Here is a 12,802-nt window from a genome sequence, read left to right on the forward strand (position 1 = left end):
AAACTTCAGGTTCCAGGATTTTTCCAATCAGATTATCTCCTGCAAGCTACGGTGAGTGCTCCTGATCGGTGTAGAATAATAGAGTCAGTCCCGTGCTGTTAGTCTAGGGGGAGCTCTACTCCTCAGAGTAGCTCTTTCAGCATACAGTCTTGACCTGAGCTGGATTCAAACTCCCTTTTTTAGCGGGCCTGAAAATGTTTACTGCGCCTGGTAAGTTTGTGCGAGCCCCTTTCCTAACCTGGGTTAAGTTTCCATTCCCTTGGGGCAGTGGTGCTGGGATCTCATCACACAGCAGCTTACCTGTGGCGAGGCCGTGGAGCTGCGGTCTGGAGAGTGGCTCGCAGGCGGGTCTGGGTACTCCACAGCATTCTTGACGCGAGGCCGCTTCAGGACCTCGATGTAGGTGACTGGGAAGATGCCCTGGCGGCTGGTGCCCGAGATCTTGCCCTCATACCAGTTCTCATCTACTCTGCGGATCAGTGTGATCCTCTCCCCCTGGTGATGGAACAGTGGTGCAGCAGTGTCAGGGTGAGGGTGAGCACCGAAACCAAGGTTTTAAAACACATTTTCTTACAGGTCATTATCATTAACATTCTCCCCTGCCAATTTTTGATTTTTAATAAATATTTTAAATGAGCCGGCTATTACCTAAAAACATCTTATCACTTATTAGCATAACAACTTTATCATTGTGTTTTTCAATTTGAAATTTGCCACAATGGAGTACGTCTATCGCTATTCACATCCCGAGTTACATGTAGGGTTGAGGAAGTTATTTTTAAAAAGTAATTTGCTTGAACAAAATTGTAACTAGTTACTGTAATTTATTACTTTAAAAAAAATAGTTACAGTTACCACGATTTACTTAAGTCACAGTTTACATTTTACAGAGATTTTTTTTTTGATTTGGTCAGTCTGCAGCTCGAAATATTATTTTCAAACCCTCCTCCGATGCAGTTTGTAGCAAATGATATGAAAAGCATGTAAGGTTTCATTGATGTCCATGCTGTGCATTAGCTGTAGTCCTTTTGTTTCTTTAAATGTAATAAAAAGTAACCAAGTCATTTTTTTCACATAAGGTATACAAACATGATTACATTGTGAGGTATTTATTTTACTCCGTCTGATGGGGGGAAAAAAAAGTCAAACAGCATTTGTTCAATTGAGAACAAACAAAGACACAACAACATTAAACTATGCAAACCTGAACAGACTCATGGAATGCACTGTTTTTATAATGAGATAACTCATTCCGCCCCTCTGCACTCCACTGTCAATGTTATTCTAATGCCCATTTGAGCACAAACAAGTTCAAAAGGTAACAGCCCAAGACCTTCCTGTTACATGAATGTTTCCAGGATTAAAGTGAGTGCAGCTTATCTGCTATGCACTTCTACGCATTATATGTGTTTCAAATGTCCAATTTTAAAGGTTGAGGTTTAATAAACCAGGAAGTGAAAAATGCTTAGAACCTGAGAACTGTATTAAACCAAAAGTAGTGCCAGATTATCATTTTAAAGTTGAAAATGTATGTGTGTATTTTTTTTTTTTTAACTGCAAATGTAATACCTATGTAGCTAATGGAAGTTCAAAACAAGTATATTAATGGAATAATTACAATTACTTTTAAAAGAGCAGGAATTATTAAAATATAGGGGGTTTTAAACATAACACTCATGGTTTAGTTTAATTAAATTTAACAGCGTGCAGTACAAAATGATGTACTTAAATTACAGTGAAATCATCTTACGACTTAGAAATGTGCCATAAATACACCACACTATTTACGAAAGGAACCTAAAGTGGTGCACTGTGCACTATACTGGTGCACTGCTGCCCTCTACTGGTAGATAGTTGCAAGTCTTTAGATTGATTTATCTCCATTCATTTGGTTTGAATGATACCAAGGATTATTAAGACTGTCTTTATATTTTACATATAGTTTCAGTGTAAAAAAACAAAGCTTATCCTAAATAATTATTGTTAATGATTTTAATTTTAAATATTCAGTTTCGATGGCATGACCTTATCAGTGTCTATGGCTATGTCATTTTACTGAGTCATTTAATGTGCCAGAGGTCTTGTCATGATAATATTGTTAAATATAAACATTCAATAAGCACTCAAAAGATCAATTTAATGACAAATGATTCGACTAGAAGTCTTCAACACTGAAAAAGACTTCCAGTCGAAACATTTGTCATTGAATGTATTAAGTTTCGTTTTGTATTGCTATAAACGTAAAGGTTGGAACAGTGTGACACAGTGTGACGGTGTTTAAATGTGGCTCTGTACCTTCCTGAAGGACATCTCCACCACTGTGTCTCCAGTGAAGTTGAACCTGGCCAGGGCCTCTCCGTACTCCAGCACCTGCACCGGGGGCACCTTCTTCGGCTGCGCTTTCTCAGTGGGAGGAAGCAGCTTTCAAAACAAAAACAACACAACAGTGGTTCATTCACTTTCCAGTGGGTAATGTGGAAACATCCTGCTGAAGATTCCAGAAACCGCCGTTTCCTGTTGGATGTGTCACAAAAACCCTCCCTTTTTCATTTCGCTTCCTGAGTTATTACAGAGATCTTACTTATAACCTCCTACTGCTGCAGGTGTTCACAGTAGCATTTGGCCCACAGCAGGCTTAAAAGTGGGGGACATGTGTGGAACTACAGATACATCTACAACTGGGCTATGTAAACAAGCTGGACTCTTAACAAGGTCTGCTTATTGATAAAGTAATAATCAGACACCAAATACTTTTAGATTGAGCATGATTGTGGGGCAATGTGTAGTGTGTATTTTGTAGGAAGTCGTGAAGCATGCTTTTCTGTCTTTCCTGATTGGTCATTCTGTTGCCCACAGTCTCCAGGGATCTGTAACTGTGCAGAGCACTATGATATAGTTCAGTGGATAAGCAGGACACAAATTCTAATGTTTTTCAGTGTATCCTTTCATGATATCTATACTGTATATTTATTGTGTTAATGAGACTGGAATAAAATGCCTCCTGATGGCTTACTGTAAAGCTTGACAGACACATGGCATGCACTGTTTGTATTATGAGATAACTCATTCCATCCCTTTGCTCACAAACACGTTCAGAGGGCTGGTCCAGGGCTACACCCTTCCTGTTGCACTAATCTTTGTAATCTAATGTTTCATAGAAATAAAAAAGAGTAACAATTTGCAGTCCAAAATGATGTATTAATTATGTAAATGACATGTATAGTGACATAATCTTACAATTTGACCTATATGGGGAGAAATGTGTCATAAATACAACATATTTACCATAGAGAATCTAAAGTCATGGGCAGAATTGCAGCACTACAGGCATTAGCAAAAACTGTTGTAATAGAATTGTGAAGTAAAACTGGAGGCAAGAGTTGAACATAAAGCATGGCTATAGCATTATAAAGCCACACTGCAGTACACAGAACCTTATCCAGGAGATGCAAATGTATTCATCTATATTAACTGCACCATTTTTTATTTGCAAATCAGAAATACAACTATGAATGTAATCAAAATGAGCAAGAAGCTACTTCATACATTTGGAAGTCTGATTAATAGATTTTCTTTTGACCAAAAAAAAAATGTGCAAATTGTACTTGTGCAAAGACCTTGATAAATCTAGTGCAATGGGTGCGCTGGGTTCTAGTGTCAAACATTATGGTTTTGGTAGAGCAGCATGGTGTTACCTCCACGTATGTTCTGGGAAAGATCCCAACTGTTCCATGGTGCTCCCCTTCGTACCAGTTCTGATCGATCTGTCGGTAGATGTAGACAATGTCCCCCTTTTGGAAAGGCAGTTCCCTGAAACAATACAAAACAGACTCATGGAGTGCTTCTATCAGAAAATACAGCCCAGTGTTTCCTTGTCCCATGCTGTACAGAATCATATGTATGTGCTTTACATTCAGCAGCGCCATTTTGATATCAGAACAGGGTTTTGCAGACTGGTTTTATGGTGCAGATGGAAATTTTTTAATCAAATCACAATGTGGAACTGAAGCTGGTAGTTGTACTCACTTCAGTGTTTGTGCTTTGAAGTCGAATTTAGCTCTTGCTGGCACCATCTGTAAATAACATGGACAAAATGAACACAATTATACAACCAAACCAAATAATAAAAAAAACAGGGATCTGGAATACAAGTTACTGGGCATGAACAGAAATACATTTAACATCCATTCCTAAATAGATAGCTACTGACATCTAGTGGCCCTGTACTGTAATTGCATGTTTTTCTTACAGCCACCGCCACGCACTGTCACATTTTGCTGGGGTATTATAAAGAAAACAAAAGGTTTTATTAGTTTGAAATCTACTTACACACATTGTTTCCCCAGTCGACGGTTCATTTTTTAAATACTGTTATCATGAAAGTTGAAAAAAAAAAAAAAATTAATTCATTTTAGATTAAAGGGAAATATATCAGTTTATAAGATTGGACAGGGAAAGCAGTGACCATCAACTTTAAGAATGAATCAGCTTTACAAACAGCTTCTTCAGAAAAACAGAAGGAAAGATTTTTTCTTTATATTTTACAAGTGTGAATACAAGACAGTAAATGTGACAGTGATAAGTTTCTTTTTGGCGTGCACTGCAGAAAAAAGTTTGGAAACCAAATTGTCTGACAGACCTTACTGCTAGTACACTTTCCATGTACTGCCTTACTGCTGGAACTGACATTCACCACTACTGCTGCTTTGCATAACCGCAATATTACTTTAGGATTCACACATACATAGCTAGCCTATTAGAACAACAGTCTTATTTAGAATTAAAGAAACATTTTGTCACTTTGACTTTAGTCAAGGCGCTGGCTATTGTCTGGACCGTGCCCAGCCAACACCATGAGAGCTTCCCCTCACAGCTCTGCAAGAGCTTTTCAATCCTGACCTGAACACCTCCTGCCTGATGTCTGTCTTCAGCCTCTCTCAAGCACACTGAGAATTGTGCCAATTATGAGGTGGATCTGTGAGGCTAGCTCAAAGCAAGCTGAGGCCTCCAAACTAATTTCACTTGAGTATTGAAACAAGAGTTCCAGAATAGAAAGCCTGCTACTTAACACTGTTTGGATACGCCTCAGTGTAAAGGACCTAGCTACAATGATGTTGACTCTGAACTTAACACACTAAACTGCAAATAATGCAAACAAGGAGATGTTTCCTCCGGCTTTGCATATCTTCTAATGCCCTTTTCTAAGTATAGAAATCTTGTTCAGTTTCTCCATACAAACCCCAGTGGAAATTGATTTATTGTGATTACACTTGGCATATGTATATTGGTGTAACAAAAACATATCTGCAGGTTATGAATAATGCTGTTTAACACTCAATATTAACGTAAGCAAAGCATGCATCACAGGATCCAGCAACAACCTGCTTGACCGACTCCTTTTTGTAATGTGCAATGCTGCTGAAACCCTGCCAGTGTCAATGCTACTGCCTTGTGTCAATATGCAAACTGGGTGTTCTGTGTAACTACAAGACAAGTACTGAAACACATGTCTAATTGAATTAGTTTCTTATAGGGTGTTTGGATGTTGTGTATGTGGTGTGTTATCTGTACTTGGGGTAGGTATGGAGAGAAAACACTGTACTGAACTACTGTTTAATTTCCCTTTATAATCTAGACATGAGCTCAAATTAACTAACCAGACTACTATTCCATTTTACTTCACATTCACATCTAAAAAAAAAACCCAAAACAACATGTACAAGTAAAAAGAGAACAAGAAAAGCGTTTCTTTTATACTCAATGCCCAAATTAGGTAAATAAGATAAAATCAAGACACAAAGACAGGACAAGATACGGCACCAAGCAGAAAATACACCAAGCCATATTCCGCTACCAATGAAACGCAGGTTATGTGCTTGAACGCATGCATAGCAGGCACCGGAGATGCAGGCATGCCAATAATGCAGGTGGTGTGATCATTCCTGTACCAGCAGCCATGTTAAGGTGGAAGCAGCATCTACACATCTAATGAGTCAATGTCTGAAGAGCGGGTGTCGACCTACAGCATTACATAATGTGGGAGGCAAATCTTGCTTTGGGTCAAGCAGCTGATTGAGGTAACTGGAACAGACCTCAGACCCAGAATTCCTCTTATCTGCATCGTCAACGTTAAGGAGGTCCCCGAATCGATCGTTAGTGATAAACTGGTGATGTGTTAGAAAGAGTCCATTGTGCCTTCTAGATGCAATATCAGCTTCCTCTTGCTCTCGTTTAAGACGTCTCTGCTCCTCTAAAAGTTTCTGTTGTGAAAATTGCATAAAATTGCATAAAATGAATGATCTGATCAGCTTAGGAATCAAATATATTTATACAATTATAAATATACTAAATATGTGAAGCTAGTTATTAATGAAAAAAACAAATGCTTTGTAACTTGAATAAAAAGACAGAAAATAAATTCATTGCAAGTTCTAGGCCTCCTATGTACACCCCATTTGAATGCAGTTAGTTGATAAATGTAGGTGATCATCAGTAAAACAATAAAACAAACCTCTGTTGGGCTATTTAGAAAGAAACAGGGACGCGGACAGACACACTACAGCTGAACAAGAACCTGAGGTTAGAGTTATCTGAAAGGTACTCCTTTTGGCACATTCCTCGTTACAGATCAGAAAACCAAGCCAAATCAACCCACATGTACATTCACAGGAAACAATGAGTTCTACCTGCTTCACAAAAGGTTTCACATCCACCAAAATCTTTTAGTCAAAATGATGTTTGTTTTTTTGTTTTGTTTTGTTTGGAGTTGGGCCAAAGATTTTAGGTGTTTGATTGAGATTAATTATTTCATTGTTAATTTGAAAATCATAATAGTAAATATAGAATATTAAACTGTATAATAGCAGAGAAACACAATGTCATTCAATCCAATGTGCTTTGTTTGTTTCGGACTTTAGCTACAAGTTGGTTCATACCTCAATACTGCAACCCTCACTGTGGCCCATTTCTTGTCTCTCTGGTGATCCAAGGTAGACTGGTTGGCAGAATTTAATTTTTCTCAACTCTCCTGGTGGCCACAAGACTGAGGTATGAACCCGCCTTTACCTGGGATGTCATTTTTGACAAGCACCAGTGCTTTTACCAGGTGAGCCACAGGGCACCCCCTTATAATCAACCAATAATTGTTAAAACACCAGGACATCGGTCCCAATTTTTTAAATTAGTTTTGTCATCCAAAATTAGGTCTGCATTGAACAAAAATTAATCAAAAGGTTAACAAGTTCCAAAAAAAAATATTTTTTTGAATAAAAGGTTGTCCTCTCAACTAAACAGAGGGTGGTTGTAACTAATTGTATTTCATACTATCCCAGAAGAAACCTGGTCAGTGGGGGCCCTTACAATCCTAGAGTATTTACCTGAATATGACAAAGGGCCAGGCTTTCATTTCAGATTATAAATATGTCTAAAAAGACTGTTTGCAAGGTACTAAGAACATATACATTCAAAGAAACTTCATCCTTTTTTAGACACTTGCTTGGTAGCCATATGGAAAGTGGTTCTTTAAGCAGCACAAATGACCATTGATAATTTAACTGATGAAGAATTAAAATTCCATGACAAGGATTTTTCATAACTAGCATTAGCATTCAATAACACGTTCCAATTGATAAACTGTGGATTTTAATTCAATCAATATTACCTCTTTGTCATCGTGGCGTCTACGAACGACATCCTCCGGCGTATCCGAGCGTTCTGGGGCAAAATGACGTGGCGAATCAGAATCTACTTAAAAGACAACAATAATTGGTATCCTTTTCACTTTAAAATGACTTCATTTTAGATGAAAGGGGCTCCTTTCCAAATCAGTAGCTTGTGTCGCTGTGCATTCATCTATCAAATATTAATTGACAGTGTCTGTGATTCTCCAACTCAGTGCCTCCTTTTACATCTCACTTAAACTAATAACATAATAATAAGCATAAGATAATGTGATTTTGAAGTTTTATAGAAAATGGTCATGAGCACTGATACAAATGTTGGGGAGCTAATTTTAAAACTCCATGTAGAACGAAAATAAAATTAAACTGAGAATATGGCCAAGCAAATGATTAAGCACCTTATTTCAAGAACTAAAATACTTTATTTTACATGATATGTACATTTTATTTTTAAATGTGGATGCGGCATACACAGCCTGCAAACAACACTGTAAAAAAACGGATTCATGGCAAAATGTCAACCAAAACAAGTAGGAAAAAAAACAGACAGACTGGAATGAAGATTGCAATATCACTGTCTAAAGACAGAAAAGCGCAAGTGGGAGGACAGTTAAAAAGGATGGGCCACACAGATGGGAGTGACACTTGAAAGTATGGGAAAAGCCACCTCTGAGGTATACCCCCATCTCAGGCTGCGGATTGTTGTTACGGTCCAGGCTGTCGTAGGCCGTTGCGAAGGGGACACTGTTTCCGTTAGCAATGTAGCCATAGTGCTTGCTGAGGGGGGAGTTTGAGCCTTCGTTTTGGGTCTCCCCTGCTGTCTGACTGTTCAGTCTTTCCACGGCCTCCAGGGAGGACTGCCTCTGAGGAATGAGGGGCTTCTCCTCTGAAAACAAGCACTGCAGGAAGCTGTTATCTAGCACACTTCCTTTAGGCTCCTTGGTACTGTTTTGGCTTGGCGAGTCCCGGGCTGCTGACAAGACAATGGGAGATGGAAAATGTGTCTTTTTGTGCTCCTGCTGGAAAGGCTTTTTCAATCGGAAGGGCATGGGGCCCATAAGATAGAGGTTTCTAGGGAAAGTGTTTCTATTGTCTTGAGATCCTATTTTAGCCTGAATTTTAGCTTGCTGTTCATGACGGCGGATGGTTGTAAATCTAGTGTAGGAGGCAGGGCAGGCTCCCTTGCACTGGTTCGCTTGGTGTCTGTGGGGTAGGTGGACGCTGCTGGAGGAGCTGTCAGCCGAGGTGTTGGAGAGACGGTCCAGCTCAGGCTCTGTACAGGCTGAGAGGGAGTCGGGCTGCACAGCATCACTAAACTCCGAGGCTTGGTCTTCGGCATCGCTCCCGGAGAAGGACGCGCTTTTCACCATGATCTTGATTTCCGGCTCCTCTTCTTTGCTTCTCTGTTGGGGCTCCAGGAGGGATTCGGCAGAGAAAGCCGAGGCGATGTGGGGCGGGCAATGGGTAGGGCTTGGGCTCTTGCTGTGGTTTGATCCGGTGGTATCCAACGTGGGCATGGATCGCGATCTCTGAATGATCTGCTCAAACTCAGTCACCCTGGAAGACACGGTGTGCCGGGGGATCTGCTCCGGTTCCTCCACGCCTCCAAGCTCGCATCGCTCCTTGTGCTCAAACTGGGAGGCGATGTTCCTCACGCTGCTGCTTCTGTTCGGAGCCTCCTGGATCCCCATGCGATTGACGTGATGCATGTTTCTGTACATGGTGCTGAACTCTGCAGCGTTGCTCCGTGGAGGGGCTGAGCCGCTGCGGGAATGCGAGCCGTACTCCTGCAGACTGGCGCTGCTCCTAGTCCTCCTCCCCAGCTCAGCCCTCTCCTTGTGGAGTAGCGACCCCACACTCTGCCCCACCTCGTTCGCCAGCGCCTTCCGGCTGTTGAAATAGGTGGTGCGATCATGTAGGTCCTCGCAGCTCTGGGCTTTGGAATGATGCACTGCAGAGGCTTCCCTCTCCTGCAACCCAGTGCAGGGAGACACCATTTTGGGCTTAAATTTGGAGGGGAGGATTTCGGAAATGCAGGCTTTAGCGGCTGATAATGGCTTCTTATGCTTACATTTATTACCTAGCACATTACTAACTGTTCTGCTATTTACGGAAGAAGAAGCTGAAATGATGTAAGTATTCCCACCTTTATGGTCCACTGGTAAGCATGCAGAACAACAGAATAAATAAAATCTATTAGGTGAAATATATTGGCATTGATCACAGATTAAGGCATACTGACTGATAACACTTCTGTAATTAAATCAAAATAATGCGGACACCAGCAGCCACTTAACCATTCACAACACATGAAGTGTTTATAAGGTCACAGTAAAATACAGTAAAACACAGCGTTGATAAAATATTTAAGTGACTTATTGTGAACATTTTTTTCTATTCAATATTACATAACTAGAGAACAACATGAATCTGTTGCACAATTATAACTGCCTCTAGAGAAGAAAAATGCAAATGTATTAGTAACGCTTCTTGACAGCTGTTTGATAGCATTTAAAAGGTGTGAAAGCTGTCTGCTGTGAAGTGTAGGCAAGAACAGGAATATGAGACACTGGCAGCACATTTCACATCCACGAACAAAAGTACCAACAATGAGCAATGGTTACTGTCATTAAATATGGTACCATACAGCATGTGGGAGGAACACAATGCACGAGGCTGGCTTCTTTCTGAGGTTTTGTGAAGTAGACGATCTGGATCAGTTGGATATCTGATGTAAGCCTGTCAAATCTAACAGGATATCTACTGTAGTAGGAGATGGGAGCAGCTTGTTTACAAAGCTCTCTTGTTATATATATACACGCAGTGTTTCTTCGTTAGAAGACGACTCTTTATACTGCGGAACAGGTTAGAAGCCGGAATGGTTGTGGTCCCATAATAACACAAACACTTGTATTCTTGTTAGGAGAAACACAAATGACTTCCTATGACTCCCGACGACAGCGTTATAACAGGGAGCACTGTATACATTGATTATTTTTTCTTATTTGACTATATATTATACAAATATATAGTAGAGGGTGCTGTGTCAGATACACTGATTTCCCCACTCCTTGGCATGTTTACACCTAAGTTTGGCTATCATAACAAGAAGGGCATTCTGTACATTGTTGTACTGAATAACATAAGAGGTGGAAAAGGTGCAACAGACACAATAATTGTCTAATACCCATATATTAAATTGTAGGTGTCTCATACCCATATATTAAGTTGTAAGTGTTCAGGCAGGTAACTGAAAATGTGACTTTTTGTACCCCTTTTGCATTAACACAGTAAAAATGAATACAGAAATAAAGAAATGATTGATTGATCTGAAGCAGGGGTTTAACTAAGAGCACTAAAACACAGCCCCTTCACTGTATCCAGGCAGCATCCTGCAAGTTTTAGTGATCAGACTGCAGTTGAAATGAAAACAAATAAAACCAGAGCCCCTATAGCAGAAAGCATCGCCTACCTTTGGTGGAGCATGAGCTGGACGGACGCTTGTTCAGACTGCTTAGACCCTGCAGCGGAATGTCGCCGCCCTCCAGGACATTCTTGTAAATAAGTCTCTCGCTCTCAGAGATCCCCTGATCGCCAAACATTGGGTCTGTCTCTCTTCTTACAGCATGGTAGTCAGGGGTATACATTGAGCTAGGAGAAAAGACAATAAAGGAGTTTTACAATGCACTTTCTCCCTGTGCACTTTTATACCCCAGTATTCCTGTGCATGTTTAAACTAAATATAGAAAGATATTAGAACAATGTGCTATATCCTGCTATCTGGAAAAGACAGCACATGTCTCGATTGATTGCGTACCAGTGACTCCACAGGAAGGCTGGATGGAAATACAAAGTCAATGCATCATTCATGACAATTACTAAAATCCAGCTACGAGTCACAGATATGCAAATGCCGGATGGAGAGACACTTTCAAAGCGATATCAGCCACTTGTGTTGTATCTGGAAAGAGGCAGGAGACCTTGAAAGTTAATGTACTTGACCCATGCACTCTGAGGCATTTATAGAAATATCTCCAGTCCACGTGATCTTCAGGAATGAACCCATCGGGCTGCAATCCCACAAGCCAAAGTCAGTGATCCACCAGGTTGCAAAAACCGCAGAATGAGTATTGCATGGGTCTACTTCAAACAAAGGAGTTCCTTGGACAAAATCCTCCAGCTCTAATGAGCTTTCATCAGCCAAGCTGCAGACGCATACCTCATCAGAACAACAGCTTTAAAAGCCATGTTACTATATCTTTGAATAAGAAAATAGAAGCCACACTATCCGCTGCACATTAGACTAGGTTAGGTAGAATATTTTGGCATTATTTTCTAGTACTTTTTGCAATACCAGCAGAAATGAGATGTCTGTAAGAATTAACTGATACAACCAAAATCAGGGGCAGACGGTTAACAGTGTTCGCTTGCTCACCGAACCCCCCGTCTCTTATTAATGAATTGTGTTTCCCTTCTGGGTGATATGCGTTTCATTTCCCACCTCTCACATGACACTGGCACATCAACAATGCTGTAAAACAATCTCATTTACAACAAGAAACAGATCCACTTGACTTGACTTCTACCACCAAGGTTGGCCTCCTGGACCCCACCCCCCCAGACCCCACACCCTCACCTGCATCTGAGGTGTGAACACCCAAACATTTTGGCCACCAGCCGCCACTGACCTGGAACTGAATCTATTCAGCTTAGAACAAAGAATAATTAGGGGGACTTTACTGAAGTACAGGCTAAGGACAAAGAAAGGATACACCATTTCTCAGAGTGTAGTGAAGGTATGGATTGACTTATATAGCATGCTGTTGATGCTGAATCACTGGGATCCTTTAAGACTCATCTTGACAAAGTTTTGAGATTAATCAGCCATTGTAGATCCTGGATACAAGGTTAAGAACATTTATTTAAATAAATATTGTTGTAAGGTTTTGAAAAGGTGTTTTGTAATGCATTAACGAACAATGGACCATACTCCAGTCTTGAATTAGCTCCTACTAGAATCAGACATCTAAGTTATACATAGTCATACATGTTTTATGGAGGAAACGCTTTGAAAATATGGCCTGCTGTATCTTCTTTAAACATTCTCTGTTTGAGATCAACCT

The 12,802-nt window shown here is 40.3% G+C and overlaps 1 protein-coding gene across 31 annotated transcripts in view; it reads right to left on the minus strand.

Moving 5' to 3' along the window:
* The window catches only part of LOC117418209 (sorbin and SH3 domain-containing protein 1), a 125,610-nt gene that overhangs the window by 11,201 nt on the left and 101,607 nt on the right, over positions 1–12,802 (minus strand). For 19 of the 31 annotated variants that reach the window (XM_059035725.1, XM_059035719.1, XM_059035729.1 and 16 more), the window contains 9 exons: positions 11,152–11,330; positions 8,347–9,837; positions 7,661–7,743; positions 6,024–6,260; positions 4,330–4,368; positions 4,027–4,073; positions 3,696–3,810; positions 2,296–2,421; positions 301–495 (listed from right to left, as the gene is read on the minus strand). In XM_059035725.1, the coding sequence (XP_058891708.1) occupies positions 301–495; positions 2,296–2,421; positions 3,696–3,810; positions 4,027–4,073; positions 4,330–4,368; positions 6,024–6,260; positions 7,661–7,743; positions 8,347–9,837; positions 11,152–11,330 (2,512 nt within the window). Of the gene's footprint in view, positions 1–300; positions 496–2,295; positions 2,422–3,695; positions 3,811–4,026; positions 4,074–4,329; positions 4,369–6,023; positions 6,261–7,660; positions 7,747–8,346; positions 9,838–11,151; positions 11,331–12,802 lie in introns of all 31 variants that reach the window. The other 12 variants (XM_059035724.1, XM_059035735.1, XM_059035728.1 and 9 more) reach the window with 12 other exon arrangements.

The sequence above is a fragment of the Acipenser ruthenus genome, chromosome 13, assembly GCF_902713425.1.
Source record: "Acipenser ruthenus chromosome 13, fAciRut3.2 maternal haplotype, whole genome shotgun sequence".
Taxonomy (NCBI): domain Eukaryota; kingdom Metazoa; phylum Chordata; class Actinopteri; order Acipenseriformes; family Acipenseridae; genus Acipenser; species Acipenser ruthenus.